The sequence below is a fragment of the Pinus tabuliformis genome, chromosome 9 (assembly GCF_031772625.1).
Source record: "Pinus tabuliformis cultivar Carrire ecotype Pingquan chromosome 9, CPIR1, whole genome shotgun sequence".
Taxonomy (NCBI): Eukaryota; Viridiplantae; Streptophyta; class Pinopsida; order Pinales; family Pinaceae; genus Pinus; species Pinus tabuliformis.
Window position 1 is genome coordinate 1,471,352,408 of NC_142307.1, and position 19,871 is coordinate 1,471,372,278.

General features: G+C 36.4%; 1 protein-coding gene across 2 annotated transcripts in view; it reads left to right on the plus strand.

The window, feature by feature from the left end:
* The first annotated feature begins 2,967 nt into the window (after nucleotides 1–2,967).
* LOC149154165 (metacaspase-1-like) overlaps nucleotides 2,968–19,871 on the plus strand; it is a 35,536-nt gene continuing 18,632 nt past the window's right edge. The window contains exons 1-5 of one of the 2 annotated variants that reach the window (XM_089439433.1): nucleotides 2,968–3,466; nucleotides 3,609–3,942; nucleotides 4,053–4,173; nucleotides 4,457–4,717; nucleotides 4,856–5,006. In XM_089439433.1, coding sequence (XP_089295559.1) covers nucleotides 3,662–3,942; nucleotides 4,053–4,173; nucleotides 4,457–4,717; nucleotides 4,856–4,915 — 723 coding nt within the window. In that variant the 5' untranslated portion in view covers nucleotides 2,968–3,466; nucleotides 3,609–3,661 and the 3' untranslated portion in view covers nucleotides 4,916–5,006. Of the gene's footprint in view, nucleotides 3,467–3,608; nucleotides 3,943–4,052; nucleotides 4,174–4,456; nucleotides 4,718–4,855; nucleotides 5,007–19,871 lie in introns of those variants that run through there. The other variant, XM_089439432.1, reaches the window with a different exon arrangement.

Here is a 19,871-nt window from a genome sequence, read left to right on the forward strand (position 1 = left end):
TCTGTAAGAGGTAGAGCTTTCACTCCTGTGAGATACTTTTGGGTTATAAGTTGTTAACCTCTTTCCTTAGGTCTAAAAAATACCAACTCTTAACCAAACAAAAATAATTTTAATGCATACTCTAGACCACACAAAAAAAAAAACATAAATATTTTTAACGATAATTAAATTTTTCCACATAAATACTTTTAACAATAATTAAATTATGTCTATAGAAATATATCGATCAACGATTAGCTTGGTGGTGAGGAATTATATCCCATCAAGATGAAGTTTCGGATTTGATTAGGCAACCAAAAAAACAATTAAATTCAAGTCTACTAAGACATTAAATTTGATAATATAATTTTATAAGCTTGGTGGTGAGGAATTATATCCCATCAAGATGAAGTTTCGGATTTGATTAGGCAACCAAAAAAACAATTAAATTCAAGTCTACTTAGACATTAAATTTGATAATATAATTTTATTAACAAATTATTAATTATAAAAATGTATTTGCAAAAATATAAATAAATGAAGTTTTGTTGAATTATTCTCCGGCAAACTCATTCTGCAGGAATAATTGGGCAAACGTATCCTTCATTGTGAAGGAATCATTTAGACAAACGAATTGCTTCAAACAAAACGGATGATAGAGTCTTACATATAATATCGCCAGCACCCTGACGTTATCTATGTTTTTTTATTTCACGGACAAGATTTAGGAAAAGATATTAAACCATGAGTTATGCTCGGGAGAAAAAGAAAGAGAAAGCTGCAACACGGACCAAGAAAAAGTAGACCAACAAATCTAATTGTATTTTACTTTATTCTATACTCTCGTTTTCTATTATATCACGGCACAATGAATTATTTGCTTTATGTTTTTGGGTAGTTGGTAAAGTATCCTTATTTTTGAATATGTAAGATAGGTATCGATTTTCTTTTATTCCGAGACTTCATCCCAAAAAAATATTCGCTGAAGATTGCTATATAATTATTATAATAATGATTAAGGTATAATTTGGTTAGCTACAATTTAGTAATATGATATGTTTATTTAATGTATCTTTTATTTAAAAAGGATGGGTACTTATGTTTCATGAGTTTATGGAATTATTATTAATTATTATTATTAGAAGTCTTATTTTTTATTTCAAAAGAAAAAGGAACTAATTAGTGAAAGGTGAAATATCAATATGAGTTACGGGTAAGTATTAATATTTTAAAATTGATAAGTTATTAATCTAAGTGTTGACAAGGTACTAGTTTAAGTGTGGAGGATGGTGTGTTTAAGAATGATTATTATGATTAATGACATTGATATCCATTTGAAAATAAGGGGAAGTGAAAGGAAATTAATGTATCACTCAAATTTATAAGGTATTAATATAAGTACATGAGAGTGTTGACATATGTGCTATTCTTTTTCATAAATGGGCAAGTAACAATTTAAGCACTCAGAGTGAGGGGAATATAACATTTTATCATAGGAATCAAGGGAAGAGCAAGAAAATTCAATCAACATTCCAAGGTACGATTGTAAGCATGGGACTAGAGTGCTAGTAAGGTATCAACTTCTTCACATACATTGGTGAAGTACTGACCTAAGAGTGGGAAGTTGAGGGGAATATCGTCTTCCAACCCAGGTACTAAGAGAAGGGAAAGTAAATCCATTAAGCACTAACAAGGTATTGGAGCATGAGAAAGTGTTAATATGTTAAGTGACTTATTTACATACTCTAGTAACATACTAACCTAAGAGTGAGAGGTTGAGGGGGATAATGCATTCCATAATAAGAATGCAAGGAAGAGCAACACTTAAACCTATTGGGTGTTGATATGATGCCAACTTTCTTGCTTACAATAAAAAAGTATCAATATAAGCATAAGGAACTTTTGGGAAGGTAACAACATTCTCAATTAAATTGGTAGAGAAACAACTTTAACACATGAGAGTGTCAATAAGGTATTATCAATCTCAACATTGACAAAGTGCTGTAATAAACATAAAAAAGCATTGGTAAGGCTCCAACTTCCATTTTCTAAGGTATAAACTTAAAGGCATGGTCAAGGTATAAGCTTAGAGGCATGTGAGGAAATCCCCTTACCATAGTGAAAATATAATCCCAACATTGACAAAGTGCTGTAATAAACATAAAGGAGCATGGGTAAGACTCCAACTTCCATTTTGTAAGGTATAAACTTAAAGGCATGGTGAAGGTATAAGGTTAGAGGCATGTGAGCAGGGTCATTCCGATCAAGAGAGAGTAAGGAAATCCCTTTAGCATAGTGAAAATATAATCCCAACATTGACAAAGCGCTGTAATAAACATAAAGGAGCATTGGTAAGACTCCAACTTCCATTTTCTAAGGTATAAACTTAAAGGCATGGTCAAGGTATAAGGTTAGATGCATGTGAGGAGGGTCATTCCGATCGAGAGAGTAAGGAAATCCCCTTAGCATACAGTGAAAATATAAGAATAAGAAAGCTCTAAGATGGAAAAAGGATGCGATTAATAAATAAAGTTCAATCACTTAAATTAAAAGTAAATTAACAAGGTATGGAGTTAATCGTGAAAGGATGAACTGAACACTATGTTCCCAAAAGAACGAAGTGCAAACTTATTAGCACAAGAATCATAAGAATATCAATGTGCTTAGATTAACAAAACTGACCAGATGCATGGTGATCTTTCCCATGTGAGTCTAAATTCAATATCCTTCCTCGATCTCTTTTGTGCAATGGCAGATAGTTACTTCTTGAACACTTCATCGTCAACTTTATTCCCTTGCCAGGTAGGTTTTATGATAAGCACTTCATTAGAATCTACTTAATAAATAACAGATGAGGTTCGCATCGGGTTATCTTGAACAGGTAGGAGACACTACTACCCACCGACTGCCCTTGTCGCGTATTCGATCGAACCCAATTCATACATTTGTTCAAACTAAATATGTGTGCTTAAACCTTTTACGATTCCACACTGCAAAGAATTCACAAATACGATTACAGACGTTTCCTATATATAGTCCTCCTTGGATCCTTGTGAAAGACACAGACGCTCGTATTAGGAGGAGTTAATTAGCTTGGCCGCAAGAGAGATTGTTATGGCACAAGCGGAGCTGGTGGGTTGCCCGAATTGCAGAGCTGAGGTATGGCTCCATCCCCAAGTTGCTGGTTTTCGCTGTCAATACTGCGGTGTTTATGTCGGGATTCGCCAACCAGAACCGCGCTGGCGGCCGAATCCCGTCAGGAAACTGCCAGGTGCTCCAAATTTTAACAAACCCAGACATGAGCCGATTATTGTTAGTCCCGTTCATGTGGTTCGAGTCTCCAGTAAGAAAAGAGCCGTTCTGTGTGGGATTTGTTACAAAAATACGCCATACGAGCTGAAAGGCTGCATCAACGATGTGAACTGTATGAAATATCTGCTCACTACTAAATTCAACTTCCCGGAAGACTCTATAGTTACTGTCACAGGTATTTAGTTATTAACTGTTTCGATTATCATAAATGATTTCAATTCGTCTAATTTCCAGATGTCTCATATATCAATTTCATACCCACCTGTTATTGTTATCTGGTGTTCATTACCTGAGCTGTGTAGTTTGAATTTTTGCAGAGGAAGAAAATGATTCCAAATGAATCCCTACAAAACGAAACATCCAGAGGTGGATGAGTTGGCTGGTGAAGGATTGTCAACCTGGGGATTCTCTGGTGTTTCATTATTCTGGGCATGGTTCTCAGCAAAAAGATTACACTGGCCACGAAGTTGATGGCTACGACGAAACGCTGTTGCCTCTTGACTTTGAGACGGCGGGGATGATTGTGGACAATGAGATCAACGATACGCTGGTAAAACCCCTTCCTCCTGGGGCTCGACTGCATGCAATCGTCGATGCTTGCCATAGTGGCACTGTTCTAGATTTGCCCTACGTCTGCGTCTTCAACCCCAGGTCAGTACTTCTAAGATTCAATCCATGTCTGGTTCTCAACTTTTCTTTAGCAGTATATCCATCTGTTTTGTAAAATTAATTGTTATTGTTTTACTACGCTGACAAATTAGCGGAGGAAAATGTGCGTGGGAGGACCATACACCTCAAAATGGTATGCGCAAAGGAACAATGGGAGGTGAAGCGATATCTTTTAGTGGATGTGATGATGACCAGACCTCTGCAGATACCAAGGTAAGATTATCTTTACGAGGTTAGAATGTTTTTGATAATGAAATATTTTGGAAATATGGCAGATAGGAATAAAATTAATTATTGGTATATTGGGAGAAAAGTGAGTGATGAAGCTTCCATGCCTAACAAATATACGTTTAAAAAATGAATTATTATTATTATATACTTCTTTAAAATATTCCTATATATAAAATCGGTGTGATTCTTTATAATTATTGATGGCCAGTAAAACAAAAACTTTAAGATTACGCAGTCAATTTTCTAATAGAAATGTTGTGAACAGGCGCTTTCAAAGATTACATCAACGGGAGCCATGACTTACAGTTTTATAAAGGCAATTGAGAAAGGAGAAGGGAACACTTATGGGAGTTTGTTAAGTTCTATGACTGATACTGTTCGTGAAGCACGCCATAAGCAAGCAAAAGCGAAAGATAAGGTTATCGAAGGAGCGGGCTATAAACAAGGCAAAGTTCAGGCCAGAAAACCTCCTGATCTTACAAATATGCTTGTCCAAGGTGGCAGCTACAAACCAGGAAAATTCCAGGTATTACAATGAGATAGGAGTGTTTTATAAAATAGACTTTAAAAATTAGTAGGTTAAAATATATTTTAATTTCTTTTAGTCACTTTCAAAATTAAATTTATTACTATTTTTATCATATAATTTTCTTTTTATTTGCAGGAGCCACAGTTATCGTCGTCTTATCCATTTGATGTCAGTGAGACGCCATTTTATTTGTGATGGAGGCTGCCAGCAGTCGTGGAATTTGATCGCACGTATTTACTCGTAATATATTTTATTGACTGGTCAACTATTAAGTGCTGTATTTACTCGTAATATATTTTATTGACTGGTGAACCATTAAGTGCTGTAACATTTGTTTTTATGGAAATAAATTAAGTTGTTTCTGATGAGATGTAATGTCAAAATTTTATGAATGAATATAATGCTTTTTTCATTTGGGAAAAAATTAAGTTCATGTTATTTAAAGTTATATGTAAGTTATATGTGTATATTTGATGGCAAGTATGATTGTAATTAAGTTAATCTGGTTGTAATATTTGTAATTCACATTATAATATTTGTTTTTATTTAAATAAAATAAGTTTATGTTGTTTATATTTAAATAAATTAAGTTATTTTATTGTGTTTGTTTTATTAAAAATTCAAATTTTATCTAGCTTTTATGTGCTTATTATTCCAGAGAGGATGGGTAATGTGGAGGATAGCCTTTAATCAACTCTAAAGTTTTTGAGATGAAATTTTTTTCTAGGGAAGTTTTTTTTGGTTTACATTAGTGGAAGAAATCTATTTATTTTTATTGAAATGGTAACATTTGGTAATGAATCCAAATTCCAATTCTCAATGAAAAATATTAACCATATAAATCAATCCCAAAAATAACAACATAAAATACATAAGTGTGTATATTTATAGAATTATGGGAGTAAGATTCAAAATGTTGATAGGTTAGTGTTCTTACACTTTGGTAAAAGAGATAAAAGGTATTAATAAATAATATTATATTAAATTTGTACATTAAAAATGTATTTTATTTAAATTAAGAAAGACTATTTAGTTTTCAAAATTATTTATGATGTATGAAGGATTGTTAATAACGGGTTGTCTTTTTTAATATAAAAAGAATAATTTACCATATTTAAAATATTTATTTATCATGAAATTTTGATAATTTTATATGTCGTATCGTATTTATTTTTTAATTTATATATAGAAAAATATAAAAAAATCATTTTAGAAATGATGGAAATTATAAATAAACACGGTAATTTTTCTTAGAGTCCTAGATATTTGTGCTTATTGTTTGAAACAAATTTATTTTAAACTTATTTTGATCGTATAGTTTCAATATTAATAGTGTTTTTTCTCTTCGAACATATTTTAACTATTAAATATCGAGTGACATATCGATCCCTATTAAGCTTAAAAACAAAGGTTAAATAATCAAATTTTAAAGTTAAATAATGGATCACAAATTTTGAATGGTAAGACTAAATATTAATTTATTTATTTTTGCAAAATTTATTAAAATGATATTGTAAAATGATGTGAGACTTTTTCCTTTTTTTTCATCTTTATTCTTTTTAATTTAGTTTATTGATTTAGTCTTTACTAATATTATTTGGATTTCATCATTTAGATTAGTGAAGTAGACCATAGTCTAAATGATTTTATCATGCCTTTTATTTAGTGGGGGAAATCATGTAGTGGGGGAATTCATGTGAGTAAGAAAGGAATGGAAACATTAAATTCATAGTCCTGACTATAGTTATATATACATCACACCGTTTCAACCATAGGATAAGGATATTTGTTAATGATATAGGTTTTAATATTGTTGGACACATAATGCTTTTGTATTTTTGTGTCATTGTCAATCATTTGAAATATGAATAGATAGGTGAATATGAAAGGTCAATCAACTTTTTGAAGGATGATATTAAGAGTCATCTTAGTGTATTAAATATGTATTTACATTATTGGAATATCATTCAAGTTTTGAGTTACATATCTATCTAACATGACATCAAACATCTGTTTATTTTGATTAGACCAACACTCTCACTTAGAATTACCTCTCTACCTATCTAACATTCTCCACCCAACAACTATATTTGACATGGTGTTCAATTCCCATGATGTTCAAGCTTCAAGGAATTAGTGAGGTGGAGGTTCGAGCTTGATGGAGTAAAGAATCCTCTTGACGTGTTGAGTGGATGTGACCCTCCTCAAAGATTTAAATAGTGTGTTTACATTAATTTCACTCCTTATATCTAATATGTGTTTTCTCTTGAACACATCATGTCTCTTATAATAATCGTCCAAATCACTCCTCCAATGCTATACTAGTACCGACGTCTATCATTTCTCTTTAGTTTTGAGGAATTTTCAATTATATTAGGTTGACAACTCTCCACTTCCAACAATGGTAGGTTGCAAAGTTCAAGCATAAAAAAACAAAACTTAACATTTAAATGGGTTCCCATTAACCCTAGATGGATATATTTATTATTGGGATGTGATTATAACTTGGTCACAAATTATGACAAAACTATTATAATTTTGGTTAAATATTCATATGAAGTGAATACTATTCTTTTAAAGGAAGAGACCTACTAGTTTCCTAGACATTCAAGTTATTTATCCATTTTGTTATTTAAATTATTTACGAGATTGTCTATTGACCTTTGTCATAATTTCAACAAACTTGACAACAAAATTTGAGTAGTGGTAGTCCAACCAAGGAGAAAATATGTCAAGTATTGGAATTTATATACATTCAAGTTCCAGCCACAATGGTTCATAATGATCACCTAATATGTTAAGTTAGTTTCTTCCTCTCTTAGTTCATTCTTGTTTGAGTAGTGGTATTCAAACTAAGGAGAAAATATGTCAAGTACTGGGAGTTATAGATATTCAAAATCTATTCATGATGGTTCATAATGATCACCTAATAGGCGAAGTTAGTTTCTTCCTCTCTTAGGTCATTCTTGGATTCAAACAAAATATCCAATGTTTCAAATCCTTGACTACAGTGTTCTTAACATTGCAATTGGGTAATGCCTCTAGCAAAGCTTCATGATGCATTTATACAAGCTTAGGTTCAGTTGTAACTAGAAACTACCATGTTTATTGATGGAAATTTAAAGGAATTTGTTCACCCTTTGAAAGAACATCACTTATAAATGGCATCCAACATTTTTATGCTTCAGAATGATTTGTAATGACACTTTTACCAGGTGAGAAATGTAGGTTGCATATAATGCACTTGGTAGAATAAAATGATTCTAAAATATACTAAGATAACTACCAAAAATACCACTGCTATGGAGCACCTAGAGATTGCGAGAAACAAGACAACCACTGCATTATTTCATCTCCAATGTTGATGTGTGTTGACTGGTAGGGAGAAGTACAAAGAGTTGTCTAGACATAATGTACAATGATGTTTACCATATCAAATTATTACAATTCACATGAATATAATACACAAATTATTTATAAACAAATATACACATTAGTATTAACAAAAAAATACATGAACATATCACATTGAATGTTCAAAATTGCCTCTAGTGCTCATTTTAGTATGTAAAAAAAAAAATATTCAATACACAATAGTAAGTGATCTATTTATGTTTATGATATCCTCTATTTTAAAATGAAAAGAATGGGTGGATTTGTACAAATTATATGTGAACCTATGTGCCAGAAAACATAATGGAATGAAGTAGTCCATAATGTGTGTCATATGAAAAAAAAGAAAAGATGGAAATGGTGTTTCTTAATGATATGATGACAAATGCATGTAGTTTTATGTATGCATAGGCATGTGTTAACTCAATATGCACCAATTTGTGTTACCAATATGAGCATTCAAGAATAAAAAATCATCTAAGACATTTGATTACCTAAAATATTTTAGTTATAGGAAAGCGTTGTTAAAATATGTCCTAAAATCTAGCCATTAAAAATGGCTAAGGTTGTCTCGAGTGGAAAGAGGGGGAGGGAATAGATTTTCATTAATCCCGAAGGAATCATTGAATTTAGTTATTCTTTGGGGCTAGGCCAGAAGACCAACAACCAAGCTGAAGCTTATGGAATTCTCTTGGGACTAATCCTGGCACAAAGAAATGGGATAAAAAAGATTCAGGTGTTACAAGACTCCATAATCATTATAAGGCATATGATTAACTCTTCAAAGGCTAAGATCTCTAACCTGAATCAAATCATTATGAGAGCCCAGAACTTTCTCGTTGCTTTCGATTCGGTGACCTTTTATCATGTTTTGATGGGAAATAATCTTGATGATGATAGACAAGCCAATAAGGCAAGCCATATGGAGGAGGGAAAATGTGTAATAAATGATGTCGTGAGCATGAAAAAATTCCTTAAGAAAATGAAGAGAGACATTTGTAGGCGAGAAATAAAGTCTCAAAGGATAGCTATGGAAGTGAAAAAGTTGCATCTAACATACCATAATGATATGAAGCCCCCCCCTTATCCCCTAGATCTCTCTTGGCATCTTCCTCCCCCCACCTCCCCCTTCCTATTCTTACCCCCATCCATCCCACCTCCCTTCACCTTCCTCCCATTCCCTCTCCCCTTCCACATTTCCCTCCCCTTCCCCCTTCCCTATGGCCCCTCCCCTTTCTAACCACCACCTCTACGTTATAACCACCACCCAGGGTTCCTCCTCCCCCTGTCGCATCACCCTCTACAAGCTCTTGCTAGCCATGCGTACTTGTGGCAAGTCGGACATCCAAACTCTCTTGAAACATGGCATCCTATGGAAATTGTGTACCACACTTGTTTCAAGATTAAATCACGACATGCGACATCACCATCTTGCCCCGGTTCTTGGAAAATTGGGCGGCGAATCACCTCCAGCATCTACAAGGATTTGATTTTTACAGCGAAATATTTAATTCAAGACTTGATTGAAGTCAAGCTCACTCATGGGAGAATTGTGGGGATGCCTGATAGAGATCAGGAGATTGGTGGGAACTTAATGGAGGAGGGTGGAATTATGATGGAGTACTCATGGGATCTTGATTACAATAATCTCCTCGATCTTCTCTGCATCACTTTGTGGTCAGGCAACAGGAATAAAGTGTAAACTGGTATTTGGATTTTGTATGTTTTAAGGTTTGAGAGTGGGGCAATGACCTCTGCGAAAGCCTGGTGGCTAGAGCCTAGGTTGATGTGTATCAATTTCACTGTCACAAAGGCTGGGAATTATGTTGTGAAGAGTCGAAATGAGGGTCAGAAGGTCTGTCTATCTGAGGTTTGAAAGGAAATAAAGAAATTTTGAGTATAATTGAAGGTCGGAGATGTTGGGCTTCAGTTTGTCTGAGCGTTTTCAGTAAGAATGGATTTGGAATACCGAGTGGGTTCATAACTCTCTCCGGAAGAGGAAGGAGAATTGGAGTAGGCATGAGGTTGGGTGGTGTATACTCGCCAAGGATCAGGGCAGTCTGTTGTGGGCGAGAGAGGGTGCCTAGCTATGGAAGATCATGAGAAAAAGTGCCAATTTATGGAGCTTGATAAAAAGTGAGGTTTCGGAAGCCAACATGTAGGGTATTGAAGATAGTTCTTGGTCGGGCACGTGGGAAAGCCACAGGCCGAGATCTGGTGGGCTGAGGGCCTGTTCCTTGATGCACGGTGACAGATATAGACCCGCATATCTCACCTATGTTCATGATCATTGGGACCTGTGGGAAGCACTATCAGAACTCCAACACAACATGCCTCAGCAAATGCATGAGAACATTACCATGCAGGAAAGGGAAATTGAGAAACAAGAACGCATTAGGCAACTTGAGGACAAACTGGATGCACTGTGCCATCATCTTGAAAAATTGAATATCAAGGTGGAAGCCATGGAGGGAGGTATGAAGGCAAACATGGAGGGTGTGACAAACTAGGAGAATTCCAAAGACTCAAAAGATGCCTCCCCAGGCCTGCATCTAAACAACCCAACTCTTATGGATATCTGACCACCTTTGTATTGGTTTTGTTTTTGTTTTATCAAAATGATGAACTGTAAATGTATATACCTCTTATTTAATTTATGTCAAAGTTATAGTTGTAGATATCCCAGAATGGGAAATTTTTTGTAAGAAGAACAGCCATATCTACTGCAATAGTCTAGATGGACCAAGAATTTTTATCAACTTGTTGAAGCATGGATCAATTAATGTAAAGAACCGATTTTGTTGCGAATGGGCATGAATTTTTTAATATAAAATATAGTCATTCCAGTTTAAAAAAAATGGCTAAGGTTGTAGAAGAATTTTTTAAAATTTGACTAATATTATAAGACTAAAAACCTCCTGGAAAATATCCACTACAAAGTGCTTTCCTTGTAGTGAAATAGAATGGTTTAGTAATTTATTCATTTCTTTGGTGAAGTTTCCAAAGATTAATAATTAGGGGTGTGTTGAAAAGTGTGCAACAAGAAATGCTTGTTGAGAGTGCAACAAGATGATGGAGCTTAGTGAAAAGATTCGCCTTCACTAAGTGGGCCCGCAGGCTATTTTTGGCGCAAGTCTATTTTTAGACTATGTCTATTTTTAGACATATGGATCATGTCTATGGATGATTGATCAAGTTGGGAAAAATAGATGGACTTCTATTTTTGATGAAAGTGTGAGTGATCACAGTGTGAGTGATTACAGTGTGAGTGATCACAGTGTGAGTGATCAAAGTCAAAAATAGAAAAGTCAAATATTATTATCTCACAATAATATTTGGACTATAAACTTAATCTTATTCTCTTGGAGCACTTCAGTTTGAGCTACGGAAGTGGCACATGCAGCTGTCAGAAGGAAATTCGTTTTTCTTATGAGTCAGTTGAGTTGTTGCATGCATGACTTCAGTTAGAACTCAAGTGAGTTGAGTTTAGTGGACTGGAGGTACAGTTGATGGAGTTGTGTTCAGTTTAGCTTTGTTAAACTGGTTGTATTTAGTCTAACTGATCAATAGACTAAAGATGAGTTGGGTGAATTAGTTATTAATTAATTCACAAGTTATTAACTCATAATGCAACTATAGAATACATCAGTTAACTCAGTTGCATGTCAGTGCATGTTCAGTTCAGCAGGGACAGGTGTTAGAGGATCAGATTGCTATCAGTTGTGACTATAGCTGTGCATGATGATTTGCACAATCAAAGGATTGAGTATGCCAATGAGTTTGCTCACGTATCTTCATGATATTATAGCTGTTGCTCACGTCCAACATAGTGTGGGTGACTATTTTGCAGTGTAAAATCGAGTTTGGGAAGCTATTCTCATGAGTTCTTGAGCAGCTATTGAGCAGTGGAGGCAGGCAAGCAATGGAAGAGATTTGGAGATCAGATCTGAGCTGTATTGTGTGTAACAGAGGTGGAGATACTTGTGAGAAGTATTATGCTATGTAATGTTACATGATTCAATCAATATAATATACAGATAGTGTGGGGTTTTTAGCGAGATGCTTTCCTCGGGATACATACTGTGTTTATGAGTTTGATTGATGCTTCTATGTGTGCCTGTGAATGTTTCTGCTTCTGTAAATTGATGATCAACGTAGAGGAGATTATGTATTATACATGTTCCGCTTATAATTGTATGATCAGGATAATCTCTATGAATGTGTGTTAAATTATTCAAAATTTCTACATGGTATCAGAGCAAGATAATTGTAGAAAAATTTTCTACATGGTATCGGAGCTGCTTGATTTGTAGAAGAGATTTTTACAGGATATCAAGCGAGGATTGATCATCAGATCTACTATTCAGGAAGTGTTTACATTCTATTTCTTCAGGCAGAGTCTGTAATCGGGCCAGGTAGCCTCTGGATTCATCCTTCCTTTGGAAGGTGAGATATCTGGTGAATGCCCATACAGTCGATCTCTGTACAAGAAATACTTTGTTCTCACGAATTCTAGATCGGAAGCGGTTGAGTTTTTGTGCTGGTGGAATTCGAATTTAATTCCAAAGCAAGAGATAAAACTCAGAAACATTCAGTGTGAGAATGGAGACAGTATGCCCAGGTAACTCACGAAGTTCATCCAATGCCGGGATGAGCTGGGAAGTGTGGGGGTGATTGTCGGATGAGGATGGTGAGTCTAGGACTCCTTGACCTTCCTAAGAGTTGGCATAGCTACCAGGACTCGGTGAATGGAAGGGAGAAACTGCCAAATTGGGAATGACCATGGTCGGATTTGATGCAGGAGGAGATTAGACGGAGCACCAGAGACGGTTCTTCATCCATGCAGGATGAGGAGAACTGTGCCTTAGCGAGTAAGGCGAAGAAGGGGAAGGAGAAGGTTTCTCTTTCCGAATCTTGTTCTTCCAGTGATGGGAAGAAGGTTGACAAGTCGAAGGTGAGATGCTTTCGTTGTCATGAGATTGGTTCACGGGTCAGGAACCTGTATGCTCTTGAGGTTCAAGATGCATGCAAAGCCTTGAGCAGCAAGGCAACTGATGGAGACTTGGTGGTTGAGAGGGAGCGTATATTACCTCTCAACATGCAGAGCCAGAAGAAGTCTCAGACGATTGTGGAGGAGCCACGATTGGTGCAGCAACTTCAGGAGGTTGTGGAGGAGCCACAACAGGGGAAGCTGTGTGGAGATGGAGTAGAGACATCTACTCATCCAGAGACCTCCAGTAGGGGGAAACTTCAAGCCAGGTGGGCTGAGGGATCGCATGCATCCATACCTCCAGGTAGGAGGTGGGGTGATGTGGATTGATTGTCCCAAGGAGGAGGGGTAGGATCCTTGAGGTACCCAACCTCTTGGATGAGACCTTGCTACGGGAGCCCCGATGTGTAGTAGCAGGAACTAACTGATTGGGCAGAGACAGATGCGGATGGAGCGGCAAAGAGAGCGACAGTGCAGGGAATCCCAGGACAGCGCATAGCTAGCAGGCTGTAGCAATGCGAGAGGCACAAGTGTTTTGCACAGTGCTAGGTGGCACAGAGAGGTGTGCAATGGTGCGAGATGCATGGAGATGTTGCAGTAGCGCAGATGTCAGAGAGGGAGCACTTGTCAGCAGCAGGTAGAGCTTCAGCATCAGAGGATGTTTCTATCCCAACAGGGAGGTCAGTTGGGAGGTGCAGTGCGGATGCAATGCTGGGAGATAGAACCAGCAGCAGCATGGATGCAGTCAGAGATCAAAGTGACAGAGGCTAGAGCAGTCAGATACTGAAGAGCACAGAGATGCAGAGTTTCAGTTGACAGAGGCAATAGCAGTCAGAGACTTTGATGACAGAGCAAGTGGACCGGCCAAATGTGTTGCATGGAGAACATTCCAGAGTTACAGGATCGGGTTTGAGAGGAAGCCTTTCTTGTTGAGAGGGAGTGTTGAAAAGTGTGCAACAAGAAATGCTTGTTGAGAGTGCAACAAGATGATGGAGCTTAGTGAAAAGATTCGCCTTCACTAAGTGGGCCCGCAGGCTATTTTTGGCGCAAGTCTATTTTTAGACTATGTCTATTTTTAGACATATGGATCATGTCTATGGATGATTGATCAAGTTGGGAAAAATAGATGGACTTCTATTTTTGATGAAAGTGTGAGTGATCACAGTGTGAGTGATTACAGTGTGAGTGATCACAGTGTGAGTGATCAAAGTCAAAAATAGAAAAGTCAAATATTATTATCTCACAATAATATTTGGACTATAAACTTAATCTTATTCTCTTGGAGCACTTCAGTTTGAGCTACGGAAGTGGCACATGCAGCTGTCAGAAGGAAATTCGTTTTTCTTATGAGTTAGTTGAGTTGTTGCATGCATGACTTCAGTTAGAACTCAAGTGAGTTGCGTTTAGTGGACTGGAGGTACAGTTGATGGAGTTGTGTTCAGTTTAGCTTTGTTAAACTGGTTGTATTTAGTCTAACTGATCAATAGACTAAAGATGAGTTGGGTGAATTAGTTATTAATTAATTCACAAGTTATTAACTCATAATGCAACTATAGAATACATCAGTTAACTCAGTTGCATGTCAGTGCATGTTCAGTTCAGCAGGGACAGGTGTTAGAGGATCAGATTGCTATCAGTTGTGACTATAGCTGTGCATGATGATTTGCACAATCAAAGGATTGAGTATGCCAATGAGTTTGCTCACGTATCTTCATGATATTATAGCTGTTGCTCACGTCCAACATAGTGTGGGTGACTATTTTGCAGTGTAAAATCGAGTTTGGGAAGCTATTCTCATGAGTTCTTGAGCAGGTATTGAGCAGTGGAGGCAGGCAGGCAGTGGAAGAGATTTGGAGATCAGATCTGAGCTGTATTGTGTGTAACAGAGGTGGAGATACTTGTGAGAAGTATTATGCTATGTAATGTTACATGATTCAATCAATATAATATACAGATAGTGTGGGGTTTTTAGCGAGATGCTTTCCCCGGGATACATACTGTGTTTATGAGTTTGATTGATGCTTCTATGTGTGCCTGTGAATGTTTCTGCTTCTGTAAATTGATGATCAACATAGAAGAGATTATGTATTATACATGTTCCGCTTATAATTGTATGATCAGGATAATCTCTATGAATGTGTGTTAAATTATTCAAAATTTCTACATGGTATCAGAGCAAGATAATTGTAGAAAAATTTTCTACATGGTATCGGAGCTGCTTGATTTGTAGAAGAGATTTTTACAGGATATCAAGCGAGGATTGATCATCAGATCTACTATTCAGGAAGTGTTTACATTCTATTTCTTCAGGCAGAGTCTGTAATCGGGCCAGGTAGCCTCTGGATTCCTCCTTCCTTTGGAAGGTGAGATATCTGGTGAATGCCCATACAGTCGATCTCTGTACAAGAAATACTTTGTTCTCACGAATTCTAGATCAGAAGCGGTTGAGTTTTTGTGCTGGTGGAATTCGAATTTAATTCCAAAGCAAGAAATAAAACTCAGAAACATTCAGTGTGAGAATGGAGACAGTATGCCCAGGTAACTCACGAAGTTCATCCAATGCCGGGATGAACTGGGAAGTGTGGGGGTGATTTTCGGATGAGGATGGTGAGTCTAGGACTCCTTGACCTTCCTAAGAGTTGGCATAGCTACCAGGACTCGGTGAATGGAAGGGAGAAACTGCCAAATTGGGAATGACCATGGTCGGATTTGATGCAGGAGGAGATTAGACGGAGCACCAGAGACGGTTCTTCATCCATGCAGGATGAGGAGAACTGTGCCTTAGCGAGTAAGGCGAAGAAGGGGAAGGAGAAGGTTTCTCTTTCCGAATCTTGTTCTTCCAGTGATGGGAAGAAGGTTGACAAGTCGAAGGTGAGATGCTTTCGTTGTCATGAGATTGGTTCACGGGTCAGGCACCTGTATGCTCTTGAGGTTCAAGATGCATGCAAAGCCTTGAGCAGCAAGGCAACTGATGGAGACTTGGTGGTTGAGAGGGAGCGTATATTACCTCTCAACATGCAGAGCCAGAAGAAGTCTCAGACGATTGTGGAGGAGCCACGATTGGTGCAGCAACTTCAGGAGGTTGTGGAGGAGCCACAACAGGGGAAGCTGTGTGGAGATGGAGTAGAGACATCTACTCATCCAGAGACCTCCAGTAGGGGGAAACTTCAAGCCAGGTGGGCTGAGGGATCGCATGCATCCATACCTCCAGGTAGGAGGTGGGGTGATGTGGATTGATTGTCCCAAGGAGGAGGGGCAGGATCCTTGAGGTACCCAACCTCTTGGATGAGACCTTGCTACGGGAGCCCCGATGTGTAGTAGCAGGAACTGACTGATTGGGCAGAGACAGATGCGGATGGAGCGGCAAAGAGAGCGACAGTGCAGGGAATCCCAGGACAGCGCATAGCTAGCAGGCTGTAGCAATGCGAGAGGCACAAGTGTTTTGCACAGTGCTAGGTGGCACAGAGAGGTGTGCAATGGTGCGAGATGCATGGAGATGTTGCAGTAGCGCAGATGTCAGAGAGGGAGCACTTGTCAGCAGCAGGTAGAGCTTCAGCATCAGAGGATGTTTCTATCCCAACAGGGAGGTCAGTTGGGAGGTGCAGTGCGGATGCAATGCTGGGAGATAGAACCAGCAGCAGCATGGATGCAGTCAGAGATCAAAGTGACAGAGGCTAGAGCAGTCAGATACTGAAGAGCACAGAGATGCAGAGTTTCAGTTGACAGAGGCAATAGCAGTCAGAGACTTTGATGACAGAGCAAGTGGACCGGCCAAATGTGTTGCATGGAGAACATTCCAGAGTTACAGGATCGGGTTTGAGAGGAAGCCTTTCTTGTTGAGAGGGAGTGTTGAAAAGTGTGCAACAAGAAATGCTTGTTGAGAGTGCAACAAGATGATGGAGCTTAGTGAAAAGAGTCGCCTTCACTAAGTGGGCCCACAGGCTATTTTTGGCGCAAGTCTATTTTTAGACTATGTCTATTTTTAGACATATGGATCATGTCTATGGATGATTGATCAAGTTGGGAAAAATAGATGGACTTCTATTTTTTATGAAAGTGTGAGTGATCACAGTGTGAGTGATTACAGTGTGAGTGATCACAGTGTGAGTGATCAAAGTCAAAAATAGAAAAGTCAAATATTATTATCTCACAATAATATTTGGACTATAAACTTAATCTTATTCTCTTGGAGCACTTCAGTTTGAGCTACAGAAGTGGCACATGCAGCTGTCAGAAGGAAATTCGTTTTTCTTATGAGTCAGTTGAGTTGTTGCATGCATGACTTCAGTTAGAACTCAAGTGAGTTGCGTTTAGTGGACTGGAGGTACAGTTGATGGAGTTGTGTTCAGTTTAGCTTTGTTAAACTGGTTGTATTTAGTCTAACTGATCAATAGACTAAAGATGAGTTGGGTGAATTAGTTATTAATTAATTCACAAGTTATTAACTCATAATGCAACTATAGAATACATCAGTTAACTCAGTTGCATGTCAGTGCATGTTCAGTTCAACAGGGACAGGTGTTAGAGGATCAGATTGCTATCAGTTGTGACTATAGCTGTGCATGATGATTTGCACAATCAAAGGATTGAGTATGCCAATGAGTTTGCTCACGTATCTTCATGATATTATAGCTGTTGCTCACGTCCAACATAGTGTGGGTGACTATTTTGCAGTGTAAAATCGAGTTTGGGAAGCTATTCTCATGAGTTCTTGAGCAGGTATTGAGCAGTGGAGGCAGGCAGGCAGTGGAAGAGATTTGGAGATCAGATCTGAGCTGTATTGTGTGTAACAGAGGTGGAGATACTTGTGAGAAGTATTATGCTATGTAATGTTACATGATTCAATCAATATAATATACAGATAGTGTGGGGTTTTTAGCGAGATGCTTTCCCCGGATACGTACTGTGTTTATGAGTTTGATTGATGCTTCTATGTGTGCCTGTGAATGTTTCTGCTTCTGTAAATTGATGATCAACGTAGAAGAGATTATGTATTATACATGTTCCGCTTATAATTGTATGATCAGGATAATCTCTATGAATGTGTGTTAAATTATTCAAAATTTCTACATGGTATCAGAGCAAGATAATTGTAGAAAAATTTTCTACAGGGTGAATGTGAATTGATTTTCATTTTCTTTATTGGTATATCTTATTTGGAGATTTATTCAAATTATGTGGCAAGTTACCAGCGCAATCTATTTGTTACCATATTTTGTGGGTAACAATGTTACCAATGAGAACTTTACCAAATATTCATTTTATGGATGTCATATAAAATCGATATTTTGATGTTTATTTATTAAAAGTGGTGATGCAAGGTCTACTTTTTTTCTTTATTGGAGGGTAAAAATTCCAAGATTTGTCAACTATCCCATTAAAAACCAAATAGCCTTATTACAAAAGGCATGAAAAGTCACGTTCAAATGTGAAGGTGGTGATGCAACATATATTTTTTTTTATGGTTAAAATTAGAATATTTTCCAAAGATGAAATTAAATACCAAACATCATGACTATGAAAGCAGGAAAAAAGATTGTAAGATAAAAATTTGGTGATGTAACATCACACATTTTATATGGTTGAAATTAAAAAAAAAAAATCAACCATAGCATTAAATAACAAATATCATGACTATTAAAACCCCTAAAAATCAACAGTTTCATTTTATCTATCTTCCTTCCTTTTCTTTAATTCTTGTTATTTAAATGTTTTTCCCTTTTATTTTATTTTGATTTACTTTTATATTTAAAATAACCGATTAATTAAACATTTTTCCCTTGAATATTTGCACCATATAAAATAAAAATATGAAGTTGACAATAAATTTACAAGTTTCATTACATAATTTTCATTTATTTATTAATTTTTTTAATAAATTACAATAAAAAAATTGAGAGAAACTTAGCCCGCGCTCTCTCTCTCTCTCATTAAGAAATTATTTTTTTTGGTCAAATCATGATCTTTGGTTATTTAAAATGCATTTTGGATTGCATTTATGGAATTAGGACCTTCGAAAACCCTTATGACACTTATATTATGGAGATTTCACAATTCAAACTAGTGATTCCGACAATTCTATGCCAATTTTTTTGCCAAAATCAACTCGGAAATATGCCCTAAAATGATCTAAATATATAAGAAGTAAACTACGAGAAACGAAAACTTCAAAATAAAATATAAAAGGTTAGGACTCTTTTTCACTCTCTTTCCACACACACACATTAAAATACTTTTAGAAAAATAAATACTTACAAAAAAAAAAATGCTTAAAATAATTTATAAAAAATTATAAAATTAAAATTAAAAATAAATAAGCAAAAATTATTTATAAAATTTATAAATAAATAATGAAAAAAACAATGAAAAATGTTGTTGTGGTAGGCAGGGAGCGGGGAAGGGAGATGCAATGTCAGGCATTTCCCCTCTGCCCACACAAGCAAACTGAAGCTACTACATAGCTAGAGCATGGGGTTGACCACATGAGTGGAAAGGAAATTCCCAACAATGCCCTCCCCGTGATGACACTATTTGTTTTAATTTACTTTTGTATTTATAAATAATATTTTATATTGTTTATCTATTTAATTTATAATTGTTATGTGTACATGTTAAAACTATTTTTTTCTTTCTCTATTTGTTTAATTAAATGTGTTATTTTTAATGTGTGTTTTTTTTAATTTTTAAATAATATATTATTGATGGTGCTACACCCACCAACATTAAGGGGGTATCCCCGATATGTGGTCCCAATTAGATCTCACACCA